The sequence below is a fragment of the Mesoplodon mirus genome (assembly GCF_964341445.2).
Source record: "Mesoplodon mirus genome assembly, chromosome: 8".
NCBI lineage: Eukaryota > Metazoa > Chordata > Mammalia > Artiodactyla > Ziphiidae > Mesoplodon > Mesoplodon mirus.
Window position 1 is genome coordinate 23498315 of NC_138984.1, and position 17130 is coordinate 23515444.

Below are 17130 nucleotides of genomic sequence, written 5' to 3' on the forward strand. Positions count from 1 at the left end.
ACGGTCATACAGAGTGAAGTAAGTCAGAAAGAGAAAAACAAATATTGTATAATATTGCTTATATGTGGATCTAGAAAAATGATACAGATGAACTTATTTACAAAGCAGAAACAGAGACCCAGACGTAGAGAATGGACGTATGGACACCAGGGCAGGGGGAGTGGGATGATTCACCACTATGTATAAAATAGATAACTAATGTGAAACAAGAGCACAGGGAACTCTACTCAGTGCTCTGTGGTGACCTAAATGGGAAGGAAATCCAAAAAAGAGGGGATATATATAGACATATAGATGATCCACTTTGCTGTACACCAGAAACTAACAACATTATAAAGCAACTATACACACACATACAGACGGTATATATGGGGCGATGCACAGGTGGGAGCTGGCAGGGCAGAGAGGAAGAGGCACTGGTCTGCAGCAGCAGCTTCTACTACCAGCCCTTGGGGCACTCAGCCCTGTGCTCAAGCAATCATTGTCAATGACAAAATGACTACTGAAGTTATAACTGTATTAAAGTAATGCTAATAATTTGGATACTTTATTTTATTTCTGGCTGCTAGGGTAATGTTAGCCCTTAACCCAGCATATATGTTTTTTTCCCCCTTTTTTTTTTTTTTTCTTTCTGGGTACAGCTGTAAAATATTTGGATATAGGAAATGTGTTATTCTTGCAGCCTTGATATTCATGGTGGATTGCAAAATATACATTTTTCTGAGATATCAAAGATTAAGATTATTTTGATAACATGATTTACAGATTTAAAAGATGTGGTTATCACAAGTCTGTTGAGGGGGAAAACTACTGCATAAAATAACTAACTTGGAATAAATATTTTGCATCAGTTTGGAAAAAAATTAATGAAAAAAAAAGATTATACATCCTGTGAATGGCAAAGCCAGGATCCAAAATGTACTAGGAGATAAGTATAACTGCAATTGGGTAATTTTCCAGGGCTCCAAAGTTATGGAACACTATGATTTATAGAAGCTTTCTAAGGAGCAACTAATCTATTGTGAGAATTATCAATAAATGAGTTTGTGTCTTGCAGTTCAATATCCACAGGACTTTGAAAGCCAGTAAAGTTGAAATAAATAAGATTCAATGATACAATGCTGTAATGAAATCCGTGTACATTCATTTGTCTAAAACTCTGCATTTATTCATCACATTTTTTAATATTAAGTATGCAAAATAAGCTATACTAGATGCTGGAGGTATTGAGCCAAACAAGATTTAAAATGTCCTTTTTCTCATTCTTTTTTACTGCTTTCCAGTGTAGAGAGATTTTTTTAAAAACGTGAACAGACAGGGTTTCCCTGGTGGCGCAGTGGTTGGGAGTCCGCCTGCCGATGCAGGGGACACGGGTGCCCCGGTCCAAGAAGATCCCACATGCCGTGGAGCGGCTGGGCCCGTGAGCCATGGCCACTGAGCCTGAGCGTCCGGAGCCTGTGTTCCACAACGGGAGAGGCCACAACAGTGAGAGGCCCACGTACCACAATAAACAAACAAACAAACAAACAAATAAATAAGTGAACAGACAGAAAGTCCCACGACAGTTGTGAACCATGACTGATCCTTCTGCTTCTGCATTGGGATTAACAGGGTCACAATGACTAATGAAAAGATGGGGAAAGGAACCAGTTAGGAGAAAGGGAAAGCAATAGTTTCATTTTTAGCATATTAAAATGAGATATAGATATTTAGGCTGAGATGCAAAATAGCTAACAGTGAGTCTGAAGTACAGAGTGGGATTTACCTAGAAATCATCATATGCAGATGAAATTAAAAGCCACAGGTTTGAGTGAGATGATGCAAGAAGAGAACCTGCTACAGAATAAAATTTAAGATTGAGTCTTGATACAGTTTAGTATTTGGGAGTCAGGTAGTAGAGAAGGATCCAGAACAGTAGTTTAAAAAGCAGTGACCACGGAGATTTTACTTCTCAGGATTCAAATAGAAGGTTTTAAAAGTAACTATGAAAAGTAAAGTTTAATCATAATGGAGAAATGGTCATTAGATGAAACAATATGGAAATCAGAGAGTTTCAGGGGAGTTGTTGACTTGGAGTTCATATTTGAGTGGTTGAGGAGAAAATGATATGGGAGACTTCTGGGCAACATGGAGGAATAAGATATAATGCAGGAATAATACCACCACTCAAAAGTCAAAGAAATTATGGATATATAGATTTAGATATACATACATCTGAACTGAAATAATACATAATGAAACAAGGAAAGGGAAATTTAAAGTTAATTTAAAGAAAAAACCAGTTTGTTTGTATAGTTTCCTCCAGTGTTTTTTAGTCTGTCCCAGTATAGGCCAAAGAATGTAGATTTGCCAGTTAAGCATTACAGAAAAAATGAGGTCAAATTGAACCAAAGTCCTTTGTGGTGGAATTGCCAGAATGACAACTGAGGAACCCAGGCTGGGATAAAATGATAAGTAAAGGCAGAAAGGTGATAAGATGCTGAGTAAGATTTTAGCTGATTAGAGCTCTCAATGAAGTGGAAATATTGTACTGGCTTTACTTAGAGCTGGAAGACAGGTATCTTTAGAAAAGCAATGCTTGAAATTGAGATTTTGGAAGTGATTCATTTACAGTTAATGACAAAGTGCTCGCCGTTTGACTTAGGGAGTATGCGACTGAGGATAAAGAAGTGTTGGAGGAAAAGTGGTCAACAAGAAAGTGATCAGAGTGCTGCATGAGCCATATGTGTAGGGAAAGACAGTGATTCGGGAACTCCAGCCTTCAAAGAATGAGGGAGAGTGACTGGGAGCTTCCAGTAGTGAAGCACAGCAGTGAATCTACCTTAGGATTTCAGTGGGGTTATGGCACATTTTGATTTTAAAATATCTCATTTGATCCATGATCCATGACTTCATTCTGAAAGTCCAATCAGCCCTCAATGACTTTGGAACTAAAGCTGACTTAGCCCACACTTCCTGGGGCAACTCTTTATCAGACAAGTTGAATCCATAACCTCTGATACCTGTGGATAGGAAGCTCAGGGTAAGATACCTAGGGATAGGAAATGCAGAGTGGACTTAATCTTTTTTCTATACTATCATATTTTATGAGTATTTGGTTTTTTATTTTTCATTTTGATACAGTCATTTTGATTCTATGGCCATTTTGACATGCAGAATGTGATTGTTATACTTATTTCTGTTATTGATAGGTGCCCAGGCCAGCATGTTTTCCCTTATTACATAGACTCTCATCTTCAAAGAGCTGTGTTTGTCCCTTAATCTTATCCCATTACCCTTCCTCTCTCTCACACACCCTTCTACTCCATCCTCTAATGATCCATATACATGATCAACCAATTCCCCTGTAATGCCACTCTCTGTTCCAAACACTTCCTTCACCTTCTTGGCCTGAATTACTTCTCATAGTTACACTCTTCTTCAAGTTCTCTAAAACAGGAAATTATTTCTCTTGCCCTCCACATGACTCAAGGCCAACAGAGGGGGTATCTACTTTACTACCAATTACTATTAAACCCCTTTCCCTCTTATTTGCTTAAAACTCACAACCACTGTAAAGATAAAACTGATAGACTTCACTCTCTTTCACCATATTCACGGCAGTTACAGTTTCCATGGAATTATACAGGTGGGAAACAAGTTAGAATTTGACTAGTCTTCTATTAAGGCTATATATTATATCATTCACTTCAAAATCAAAATATCCGTATTTTATATGATTAGTTACAATAAAGATATACACCTCTACATTAAAATAATCAATATAACAGTATTTGAATAAAACAACACGTCAATTAAAAGAAGTGAGAATAGTACTCGAGGTAGGTCTGAAGTTTCCATTTATGAGCTGGTTAGACCTCTAGAACTACTAGTAGTTTCTTTGATGCTACACAGCCTTTCAATTTCGTTTAATGACCAATGAATTGAGACCAAATTCCCAGCTTGAATGTGTGAAATGGAGGTAAATATTCCCAAGGAAAGATGCACTGGTATTCTAATAGAGTTGATTTATAGTGTTCACCTGGCCTTACCAGGCAGGCACAGCATAATCATCCTGACTATGTGTCTCTCAGAACAGCTGGGAATGTCCACAGAGAGATAAGGACACCCACTCCACCGTAACATCACTCTAGAAGAGGACCAGAAAGAGTTTCTAGAAGGCTTGATGGAATCCCTACACTAGTCAGACTATGGGTCAATTTCCTGGAAAACTGAAGGCCGGGGAGACTCCCTCTGATAGGAATACCCTGCTCATTTTCTTGCTATGTATTTTTACATAATTTAAAACAATCTTTTACTTACATTGAATTGTATGTGTCTATTAATATTATTCCAGCAATTACTGTCAACTTTTTAAAAATATTTTGGTTTTGCTTTACAAAATTGACCTCATAAAAAGCTTTCATAGGTCCTTAAAGTGTTTCATTAACAGATTACTTTAAAAAGAGGTTTTAAATAAATGTCTATCTCCAACAGAAAAATCGGTCAGAGGTGAAGACATCAGAGCTCTAATATTATAACATAGAAATAAAATACAATTTATACAGCTTTACAGAACCATATATATATACTGTATATTGTATATTTGTTTCCGTGATTCTTGGTTGCTTGCTGGATAACACTGAGTTTTACATTTTTTATTTCTGCTTACAAACCTAAAATTGTAGACTTTTCCTAAAATTGTGTTTATGTAAACAGCTGAACGCATTTTTAACTGGTAATGTAACTTGAATGCATATCCCTAAGGCATCAGACAATTAGAAGAGCTAACAGTAAATAATTCAAATCTCTGCCTGCCATGTATGTACCGCATGATGCATTTATGACCACAACTTTGCCTGAGGTTTGAATGTGAACTGTGTCACGATGCCATGTGCTTGAGACATCCTGGAAGTCTTTCAGTTACTGCTGCCTCCTCCCTCTTGACATTCCCTACCGGGTACGTGAAATACGACAGTTTTCAAAACAGTTGACGTGAGTGATGGAAAATTTTACTTAAGAGTGTCATTCATCATAACAAAACATCACTTCCTTAATAGTTTATTAACTATTTCCAGTGAAGAAGAGATAAATTAATGGAAAAATTCAATGGGGCTTTGGGATATTGATTTGGAATAGGGTTGTAATAGTCCCTTTGATATGTACAAAGTGTGTAAGCAAAAACGGATTAGCCACTTTGATATTGGACACCTAGACCTCATTCATTATCCTGCTTTTGAAATATACATAATTAATGTATGTGTCCCTTGATTACTGACTAAGTCTAATTTGGCTATTTCCATATTTATTAATTTTACTATTTAGGATGTTAAACGGTACGCTTTTTCAGCTATGATATTGATTACCAAAATAAATGCCTGACTTACAAAATATTAGTTTACTTCATTTTAGCTTCTATTTAATTTTCCTAGGGTATGTGAAGCTCTAAGCCACTTAATAGAGTTTTTAGCATAAATATCCTATCATGTGGGTCCACAGTGCTTAAATGGTTCTATACTCTGCTAGAAATAAAATTTTACTTGGTATTTAGAACTAATCCATAATATATTGGCTCAATAGAGTCAATCAAATGGAAATTCCTTACTAAGACAAATTTGTTAGAATTTAATTTTAGTTGAGCCAATCATGAACATTCCAGGGCTGACGACACCAGCACAATTTCAGTTGAGGTAAACAATATTCCTTTAGTAGGAATGGTTTTTAGTGAATATGTTTCTCTCTCTGAAAGAATAATAACAGCATGATAGTAATGGAGTTTTGACTAAGCTGTCATTTTGAAGTTAGATGTAGGTGATCTATCAGATTTCTTTTTTAGCTAATTGGAAAAGAAAGAGGAGTATGGAATTAAGATTTACACTCTCCTGGGAACTTAGAGCCAAATTAAAATGTTAGCTATAATTAAATCATAGAGTTTGAAGGGACTTGAGAGTTCATCTATCTAGTCAAATTGCTTTCATCTGAGAAGGAACAAACTTAAATCATCCTTCCATGATTACTATCTGAACTCTTTTAGAGACAACCCCAAGTGGCACAGAAACTCAAAGCCATGTTTAACAATCTTCATCACTGGTGAAATCATCCTGATATCTACATATCTCAAACTACAGATAAATATTTATGCTATGTCATCAGTTTACATAAAGACATATGTGAAACCTGTCCATGAGGAACTGAAGAACTGTCAAATCAAGGTTGGTCTATTCTAACCTGAAGAAAGGCCCTATTTCTTTAACATTTTTTATAGGTTTCCTTTCGAGCATTTTTATTATTTTATGATTTTACTTTAAAATTTATAAGTTCACATCCCACTTACTTTCTTGAAGCCCACATTAGACAAAAAGCTTTTTAAAAATGTGTTTAAGTGGAGTTAAGTACAATAGGAGATTTCCTCCTTGTTTCTACCACTGTATAGTGTGTGTGTTTTAAACTTCTGTAACCCTATACTACATATATATTTTTTTAACTGCTATAATTAATTCTCAAATTTGTTCTCTCGCCCTGTTAATGTGCCATTTTTCTCTGGAACTTTGTTTCATTAAAATGAATTTGTATATATGAAGCAGTAAAATAATTTATTGGGAGAACTGAACTCACCCTAGGAGTGAAGGTGGCATCATTGATGGAATGCATGTGACCATAGAGGGACTGCTCACATTTACCCTAAGAAAACAAAGCAGAAATACAAATCAAATAAATTCAATTTAATATGTGAAAGGAAGAGGAAAGATAACAGATCTTATTTGTTTCAAAGTAATGTTTAAGTCCATAAATAAAACTAATACATACTCATGGGAGAAAAGGTTAGCTTTTGCTGTCAGCTACCATTCAGAATCAGACAGGGCTGTGCTGGTGCATGTGCCAACAGCATTAGTATCTACACTGAAATTCCAGGGTCCTCACTTTTATACCACTGAGCCGGTGGTGAACTCTCACTAACTGACTCTATTCTGCAATCAACATAGCTTTCAAGCCATGGTGCCAAGTAGTGAAGCGCTTATAGAAAGCCCTTGTTTTCAACACATTTTCACCACTGCTGAGGGTGTGAGCTTCTTTCTCCTTTTTAATCACAAGATCACATTTTAAACCATAAACTTTCACAGTTTGGTATTAATATCATTACAAGTATAAAAAAATGTTACAAATGTGCCCAGTAGTATTTTTAACACAAAATAAGCATTTGTTTTGTGAAAACCATACTTTGCATCTACCCATTCAGGTCATGTTTTCCAAACAATAGCTAAAACTAAAATTCAATTTAACCACAAAATTTCCAAGTTTTAATTTAAACAATTTTAAGAAAAATGGGCCCATAACACATTACAAAAAGGATTTAAATGTGGGACCTTTCATTTTGACACTGATGTTCAAAGAGCATTCTTACCTATCTTAGGGAAATAACTCAAATTCCATAGAAGAACCAGGGAACAGAGAAAGTTATATCTAGAATGTTGTTTGTAGATTCTTGTTATGGGCAGAAATTCAGATTTCATTTGACAGTATATTATTCATTTAACAAATATCTTTGAGCAATTAATATATGTTCAGCACAATTCTAGGTGCTTAGAATATGTCAGTGAATAAAACAAAGAACCCTGTCTTCACTGACCTTACATTCCAGGGGGAGAGGGAAAGTACAAAGGTACAAAGTGTGTTAGAAGATAAGAAATATTTTAAAAAGGTACAAAGTGTGTTAGAAGATAGTAAATATTGTGGAAAGAAGAAAAGTCAGGTAGGGTAAGGGGTGTCATGAGTCCTGGGATTGAAGGGCTAAGGGCAAATCCAATTATCAAGTAGAGTGATGGAGTTTGACCACACTCAGAAAGCAGGGTTTGAACCAAGACTGAGGCAGTAAGGGAGTTAGGCAAGCAGACATCTGCAGGAAAAGCATTCCAGGAAGAAGAAAAGCTAGAACAAATCCCAATGTGGGAGTTTGCCTGGTGTGTTTCTGGAATAGCAAGGAGGCCAGTGTGGCTGGAGAGAAGTCAGTCAGGAGAGCAGGTTTACTCAAAAGGCTTCATCTACTTTCATTCACTACCTTGTGCTTACTTAGTCCTAAACCATTTAAGCCTGGAGGAGAGATTACAGAAAAGACTGCAGAATGAGATATTAAAGATACAGGGTCATCATCATGCCCCCTCGTTTTTGCAGAACATTCATGGAATAGCTTGGAACTAAGTGGAAAGGCTTTGTAACTAAACTTATTCAATCCTCATTACTGCCATTGCATTCAGCACATTATATTTCAAATATCTATTTACAGAATTAATGCATGCTGTTAATCCCTTTGTATAGAATGCAAAATTTCCCCACATGAATTTAAAATTCATAAAAATATGTTGAAATACTTTGGCACTCTCTCAGGATTCCCCCTACTTAGGCTCTTCTGGTTCAGTATCTTGATACTTTTAATAACATTAAACCAATTATGCTGAGGACTTCCAATCACCCAAATTCCCAAAGTAGAGATAAATTACTTACAAAGCCAAAAAGGCAAAGTATAAGATGTTATGGTTATCTTTCATATATTATCTTAGGAGCGTTTATGGTTAATTTTTTTTGAGAACTAATATAAATAGTTACATAATATTATAGTTGTATAGTGAGTGTTAATATTTTAAAATATTTGTTAGTAAATTTGTTTTAAAATACTCTTTGCATTAATAAAAGTTTTATGTTTGGTCCTCTTCTAAACTGAGAACCTCTAAACTATTTGATTAATTGGTAAGGAAAATGGAGTTTTCTGATTCAAATCCTGAATGCCAAGTTTTAATTCAAAGTAGAATCTCTAAGGCACTCATGAAAAGCCCTGGAAATATGGGGTTATAATGGAAATGCTGATGGACCACATTTGTGCTGCTATAACAAAACCTGACTCGAAGATAAATGTTTCATGAATTAAGGAAAGTTAAAAAAGCTTTTCTATACAGCTTTGTTTCCAAGATAAAAGTGAATCTACTCTTTTTTTGTGGTATAGGGAATATGTGGGTTACTAATATTCTAGTCTTCAAACAGCCTTAATCAAAAGCAATATCCACACCAGGGCATTAAATTTCAGAATATCTTCTTTGATGAATTATTGTCAGAATTGTTTTCTTTCAAAGAAGTGGAAAAAATGGAAAAAAAAAAAAAAGGGAAGAGTCTTACCAAAAAAAAAAAAAAAATCATGTGACCTAACGTGTCACTGCTCCAGTATTTGATTCTCTCAGAGAAGCTGTATGCAATAATGGCTTCCATTATTGGCTCTGGGGATAAAAACATCTGGAACTTAATTCTTGGCTCTGCTACCAAATAACTATGTGAACTTAAACAGGTTGCTTCACTTCACTGTGCTTCAGTTGCCTCAAGGAATTCTCAAAAAAAATCTATAGGTTAAACGCTATTACCCATGTCCAATGCGATAATGATATTTAGCCTATAGGTCTGTTTTGAGAATTAAATGAGATAATGCATGTGAAATGTTGTAACAGTGCCTATCACAAAGTAAGAGCTTACAAATATTAGCTTTTAGTACACACTAGATAGGCCACTGAAATAGTGATGATGTCCAAATTAATATCTCTCCCTTAGCTATCTATCTGCCTCCTTAAAGACCCCACGAAGGAGTCTTATCAGCATCAGTGTTGTTTTTTCTATTTGTCTCTCAGATTCATTCCCCATTTGGCCCTTCCCTGCTCTGTGCCCTGATCTCTACTAACTACATCACTGTGGGCTCTCAGGTTCTCCTCCTTCTGGTTGGATTCAGTAAGAGAAAACCATCAGCAGGATATGGAAGAGTGGAACTATGTAGAAGATGGATAAATGACCACTTCAGCTCCCTTCCTGTTCAGCTGTGATTTTCTTATTGGCTCTGCCCTCTACTTAATTCCACTGCTTATGTTGTGCAGGTCCTCTCCAATGGCTACAGCTCACACTGTTCAGTAATGTTCTTCTTCCCCAGCCCCTTCAGACCTAGTGGTAGTAATAGCTTTCTACTGTTGCTAGTGTTTGGGTGCTGTGTTTGGTCCCTTAACCCTGTTCACATTTCTGTAACCATTCAACTTGAGTGTACTCCATTTATCATCTGTTTCCTGCTTGTGACCTGTCTGATACAGCATGTTAGACATGATATGCAAAAGCAGACTTTTTGATTTACTACTTCCCAACTGCCTCTCTTGACCCTTGCCAAATCTTTCCCTTTAAGTAAATGGCATCACTAGTTGCTCAAACAAAAAACCTAGGCAGTCAAAAACCTGAGAATTGATAACCAACAAGGACCTACTGTATAGCCCAGGGAACGCTGCTCAATATTCTGTGATAACCTAAGTGGGAAAATAATTTAAAAAAGAATAGATACCTGTATAGTATAACTGAATCACTTTGCTGTACACCTGAATCTAACACAACATTGTTAATCAACTATGCTCCAATATTAAATAAAAATTTAAAAAAACCCTGAGAATTAGAATAACTCTCTTTCTTTCCCTACATCCACCCCACCCCTTATATCAGTTCCTTCCTCAACATATGCCCTTAAGCTTCCCACCTCTGCTCTCCTCCACTGTCACCACTCTGGTGCAGGACATCATCACATGGAGCAAGAGAACAGCAGAAGCATCCTTACTCATCTCCCTGCTCCTACCTCACCCTACTCCCCATCCATTTCTCTCTCAGACACTGAAGTAATCAATAAAACCTGAATCAGATTATGCCATTCTGCTGCTTACAGCCATCCAATTACCATTGCATGTAGAATAAATTTTAAACTGTTAGTTCCAAAGGCTCTGTATTATCTGGCTTCTGTCTGCCTATCTGACCTCATCCTTTACCATTCTCCCTTCTCACACATTATGCTCCATGATTCTTTTCATGTTTTGATAAGGTCAGGGCTTTCTGAGCAGAGTACTGCACTTGGATGTCAAAATATGCTTGAATAGCAACCCTGAAGATGGAGACTTCCGGAGAGATTTAGGGGTATTTCTCCTTGAGGCACTTGTTTACATTACAGTGTTGGGAAGTCTAAAGTCCTTCCCCTTCTCCTCCTATAGTGGATTTGCTTACATTTCAGAACAAAGCTTTCTCTTTCTCTTTCTACTGCAGTAGTGGAGGGGCACGGGGTTTCATAATGTGGTGGTTTCTTTCCATGGTACGTAACCCCACTGTTCCTACAGGGTACACCTGGTTCTCACTGCTTCTCCCCATGGGGAACTGGGGGGTGGAAAATCAACATGAGCTGCTCTGTGAGCAAATAAATGGCATGAGCTCTGATCCAGAAACCTCCTGTTTCCTGTCAGAATAAATAAATAACTATAGACACCAAAGCATAACACTGTCACACTGGCCTTTCTGTTCTAACAGGCCTAGCGTGTTCCTGCCTTTGTACATCCTATTTTCTCTACCTTGGATGTTTCCAGGAAGCTATACACATGCCCTTGTCCTTCTTCTCATTCTGCTTTCAACTCCAATAGAACCTTTCCAGTGATGTCTGATATCAAATATTCCCCCCCTCCCCTTATATCTTCTCATTACAGTAGAAGAAATTTCTGTGAAACTGCTTTCCTTTTCCCCTTGGGCACTCAGCCAGACTTGAGGTCAGGTGCAGCCATGTGACTGAGTTCTGCCCAGTGAAACGTGGGCAATTGTGAAATAAGTCCGACATAGGCCTGGCCTGTAAAATATCCCACACAATCCTCTAAGCTCTTTATTTTTGTCTGTTTGCAGGCTGAAGGCAGAGGAGCTTCTAGAATATGGCACAGCACAGATGGAAGGAGTCTGGGTTTCTGAACCACCACAAGGAGAAAAGCCACTGGTCAGGACCTGCTGACTGGACAGTTTATGAATGAGAACTAAGCTTCTACTGTATTAAGCCTGTGAGACTCCAGCGCTTAACTGTTTCAGCAGATGTCGGTACCCAACAAATAGGTCACCCTGCTTTGTTTCTTTTGTATCACTCTTCATTAACTAAAATTACTTAATGAAATTAATAACAATAATAAACAAGTAATAAAATTACTTGTTTCCCTGTTTATTGTTAGTTTTCCACCCACTACAATTAAGTCCCATAAGAACAAGTTGTTTGTCTTGTCCACCACTCTATCACCCCCAAAGCCCAAGACAGCTCTGGTAGATTTCATAAACAGTTGTTGAATGAAAAAGTAACCAGTTACATGAAGATCACAACTGAAAACTGGAAAAAATCTACACTCACAAGATATGCTTATGTTTTGGTAAATAGCTTGATCTTCTTTCCAACATTCATTTTTTATCTTGATCAGTCATGACATTAAATGTGCAGTGTCTTATTCCTTCCATTCCTTTGCCATAACTTGGTTCTAACCCAGTAGCATATTTAGCCACTGACTATGCCATTGTGTCTTAATGTTTTAAACAACTACATGGAGATAACTGATGACTCCAGGTAAGAAAGGCAGCTTTACATTTACTGAGTGCTTATTATGTACTTAAAGTGTTGTGCTAAGTGCTTTACTTTCATTATCACATTTAATTCTCAGAACAACTCAATGAGATGGGTAGTATTGTAATTCCCATTTTTGGAGATGAGAAAACAGAAGCACTAATCCATGATGGCAGAAGCAAAGAATGCCAGAGCCAAGACAGTACCTCTGTTTTGTTACAAAGTAATCTAACATTTTATGTGCAAGAAATTGAAGTGAGAAGACGGAGGCAACCTTTTAGTGCCATTTGCTAGTTTTTTTCCAGTGTTCTTCCTTTCTGGTAGATATGTACCTCCTGGCCCCCCCATGGCTGTGTGGAGCCATGTAAAGAGTTCTGGCCCAAGATTTGTGAGTGGAAATGACATGTAGTGCCTTTCTCATGCTCTCTCCAACCACATCTTTCTAGCATTCAATTAGAGGTACAACACCCTCCTTGGATATATTTTTCCTATGGCAGAAACCAGTACCATTCAAGGTGGCTGCGAGATGATCCTGGATCCCAGGTGAGTATGATGAGGAGAGCTCTCCCTTCCAACTCACGGAGGACACAGACCATGAGCAAGATATAAATGTTGCTGTGATTCGGAGACTGTGTTGCCATAACACAACCTAGCATAACCTGACTGATGTAAACCCTATGGAAGAAGATTAATCTTACCTCTTTAATTATTAAAAGCTTTTCTATTATCAAGAGTGCCATGTGAAAAGTTGAAAAAAATACTAAAATAATACTTACAGAAGCCTAATACTCAAAAGTTTAAAAACTCTTAAAAAATTAGGCCTAATATAAAATAATGAAATAATCATAAAATATAAAATCACAAGTAATCATAAAATAAGCAACCAAACATACCATCACTAAAATCATTAAAGGACTGAGGTTCACAAACTTCCCTTCTCATTATAATGACTTATTTATTTAACCAATGGATTAAATATTCTTTTGAAAAAAAAATTAACAAACTTGAAAATATAAAATGGGCCTTCCCAACTCAGAAGATCTTGTTCGTTTTTTTTTTGTTTTTGTTTTTAAACAAGGCTAACTTTTAAAAGGTCTTTTTGATGTGTTAAAGTGCCTTTAGTAACATATAACAAATTATGCACAAATTTTAGAGGCTTAGCTCAATTTTTATCTATGCATGTTTCTGTGTAGCTGCCATTCAGATTAGGATATAGAACATTTCCAGAAAGTTCCTTCATGCCCTTCTTAGTAAAAATATCCACACAGTTTTTTATTAACTATATTTTATTAGAGAAAAGAAACATAGGAATATGGTTGAAAAACATCAAATGTTACAGAAGACACTCCAATGAAAATTTAGTCTCCTATCTCAGGTCATCCCTAGATGTGACCACTATAATAGTGTCCTTTGTATATTATATGGAGTAGCCTGTGCACATATGTTCACGCTTCTGTGTCATGTTATCTACCTCAGTTACACATAAAATGAAATCATACTATATGTGTATTTTATTATGAAAGGTAGTATATTTTGGTGGTAAAGATTGTGATACTGGAGTGAAATTGCAGGATTTAGAACTCAGCTTATTAGAAAGTTATTGGTAATATTTCTCATTTGTCTAAATACTATGTTAAGTACTTTACATATCTTAACTCAATCTCTACCATATGAAATGGGTAATATTTAAAATTCTTATTTAAATTCTTATTTACAGTTGGAAAAATTTGTGTAAAGTGATTCGTATAGTGCCTACGCAAGTAAGAGATATTGCCATTCATAGATTAATTGGTAGTCTTATTTTCTATTTTTGTTCTACTTTTCAATTTTTGTTGATCAATGAGAATAAAAGAAATTACCACTCTCCCAGGAAGGACTAATTGTTCTATAACCATGTTAAAAAACACCAGACTAGTTTTAAACTTGTCCAATCAATTAGTAACTGTTCCATAGTCCTGCTTACAAGTAAACAACCAGAACTGGCTTTAAACCTATCTAATTAATCAATGACAACTAACTTCAGTAAACTCTCCTAGAAAAGCCAAACCGCATCAGACTCATGATTTGAAAGCCAACCAGCCATTTGGCCAGATTCACTACAGTGAACTTGTTCCTAAGGCTGATATTAACCTTTTTCCTCCTGTGTAACAGACAAAAAACGAGCTTCAATAACCAACACAACTACCTTCTAAGACTCACCTAACCTACTTTTGCCTCTATAACCAACACAACCCAAAGTAAACTCTTTACAAAAACTGGATATGAGATCAGCAACTGGGTTTGCTCAATGGATATAGCTCTGATGAGTATAATCTTCCTCACTCATGTGTATGACACATTCAGTTTTGTTTGTTTGTTTCATATACTGAGTGGTGGTCTCCTCCTTTGATACCACAGAGAGGTTTAAGGGTGTGGTAGTTTGGGGCTGCCATAACAAAGTACCACAGACTTGGTAGCTTAAACAACAAAAAATTATTTTATCATTCTTTTGAAGCCTAGAAGTCACAAGATCAAGGTGTTGGCAGGGCTGGTTTCATTCAGAGGCCTCTTCTTGGCTATATAAGGCTCTCTTCTCCCTGTGTCTTTACATGGTCTTCCATGTAAAGATAGATAGCCATCTATCTGTATGGATCTGTGTTCTAATCTCCTCTTCTTATAAGGACACTAGTCAAATTGATTAGGGTCCATCCCAATGAACTCATTTACCCTTAATTGCCCCTTTAAAGACCCTATTTCCAAATACAGTCAGATTCCAAGGTACTGGGGGCTAGGTCTTCAACAGGAATTTGAGGAGACATAATTCAGCCCATGACAAAGGGCTGGAGATATCTTAATACCACTATGCATAAAATATCTTAGGAGTGCAATAGCCATTGTGGCATTAGCTGGTTGCAAGAGTTAAACTGTGACATTATTTTACAGTATTTATTGTATTGTATATAGAATTTACATAATTATGTAAATATACTTTGAGCCAATATGCAATCTCAAAATGAAAAGTTGTATTTTTATGTCATATTTGGGCATATAGCTAAACAGATGAATATTATGCATGCATATAATGCAGTGGTTAAGAGCACAGGATCTGGTGTAACACTGCTTGAATGTGAATGGAGACTTTGCTGCTTATTATGTCTTTGGAACACTGAGACTCAGTTTTCTCATCTGTAAAATAGGAATAATAAGAGTATCTACATGATGGTGAGGTTTAAGCTAATTCATGTAAAGTGCTTAGACTGCTGCCTGGACACAGTAAGTGCTCAGTAAATGTTAATTATCGCATAGTAACAATATGCAGATTATAAATTTTGTGACAGCAGGATGACATCTATTATCTTCACTGCTTCATATTTATAACTGCAGAGACCTGCTGCCTCATGAGAGGTATTTAATAAGTAGTTTTTGAGTTAGTGTACACACACACACACACAAACACACACACATAATAAGGCCATTCCTAGGAAAGTTATTGTTTAGTACGTTTGCTCTTCATCAACTTTCTTTTCTTCACATGACCTCTGCGTTTTCAAGGCAATTCAGGCAAAAGGGTTAACCTCTCAGGACTCTTGATTTTATAAAACAGTCCTCATGGAGAGGAACTATAGGAAATGAAGCCCTAATAATTGAATTTCACACCCATTTGACCATTGCACAGAATAAAATTTTGTGCACTGATGTTTCTTGCCCACAGCACCCCTTGCACTTAGCCACCCCTCAGCCCTGCAGTACAGAGGCACTGTCTCCTCCTAACATTATTCCTGTGTATATTTCTAGAAAGTAATTGCTTATAGTAAAATAGTTTTAAATTTTTAAGGAAAAATTCTCTAAATAAAACTTACTGAAGTTAAACAGGATTATATTGTGCAATTGTGTCCTATGTGTTTTTAATTTCAAATTATGTGACCAATGAAAAGTACTAGTAAATAAGAGAAAGCAAACTGTGTCCAAGGGTGAGCAAAATTAAAGTTGAAACCAGCTTGAGAAAACTATTCTCCTACTCACTACCAGCGAGATGTAGCTTGTTTCTATTATAGCTACTACCTTAGTCATCAAGTTTAAATATTAATGTCAAAGAATTTTATAAAGATCCTTTTTTAATTGAAAAGGGTCAAATAATATAATAGAAAAATTTGTATAACATTGACATTTTCTGCAAATCTTTTTAAAAATAACTTTGTAAAATCAAAGCATTTTAACTTTATAGGTTTATGAATTGTTAAAGAAAATACACTCTATTATTATTACTGACATAATCCCACTGACATATAAATTGGAAACAGAATAATCATTAACGAGGTTCCTGGTTTTTGTTATTCCATATAAATAACTAACCATGTCTGTGAAAGATTGATTGCAGCTTTTTAAATGTTTGCTGAATGCATGTGTAATTAAGATGAGTTAAATATGCAAATCAAGCCTAATTAGCTTCATTTATTAATGTTAGTTTGCCTTGCCTCTATAAAATTTATGCTGTGAATTTTTTTAGCACACAGTATTTTTGATTTCTCTGTTCTAGGCTAAATTGCTGAACCACAAGATCTATTTATTTATTTATTTTTTACAGAAGGAGGAACAGCTTTCTCAAGGGGTTCTGGGTACCATTTAGAAAGGAAGGTTTTTAAAAAAGTTCCCAGTAGCATGAAAACTAAGTTGTTATTATATATATTTCCAACTACCTTCCTTTAGATTATATTTAATTAATTCCATTTCATGAAAGCAAACATTCTGGGAACTTCTTT

The 17130-nt window shown here is 36.1% G+C and overlaps 1 protein-coding gene across 1 annotated transcript in view; it reads right to left on the bottom strand.

Moving 5' to 3' along the window:
* SPAG16 (sperm associated antigen 16) overlaps nt 1–17130 on the bottom strand; it is an 850722-nt gene that overhangs the window by 245687 nt on the left and 587905 nt on the right. Inside the window, exon 14 of the mRNA XM_082631278.1 lies at nt 6595–6660. Coding sequence (XP_082487404.1) covers nt 6595–6660 — 66 coding nt within the window. The remainder of the gene's footprint in view (nt 1–6594; nt 6661–17130) is intronic.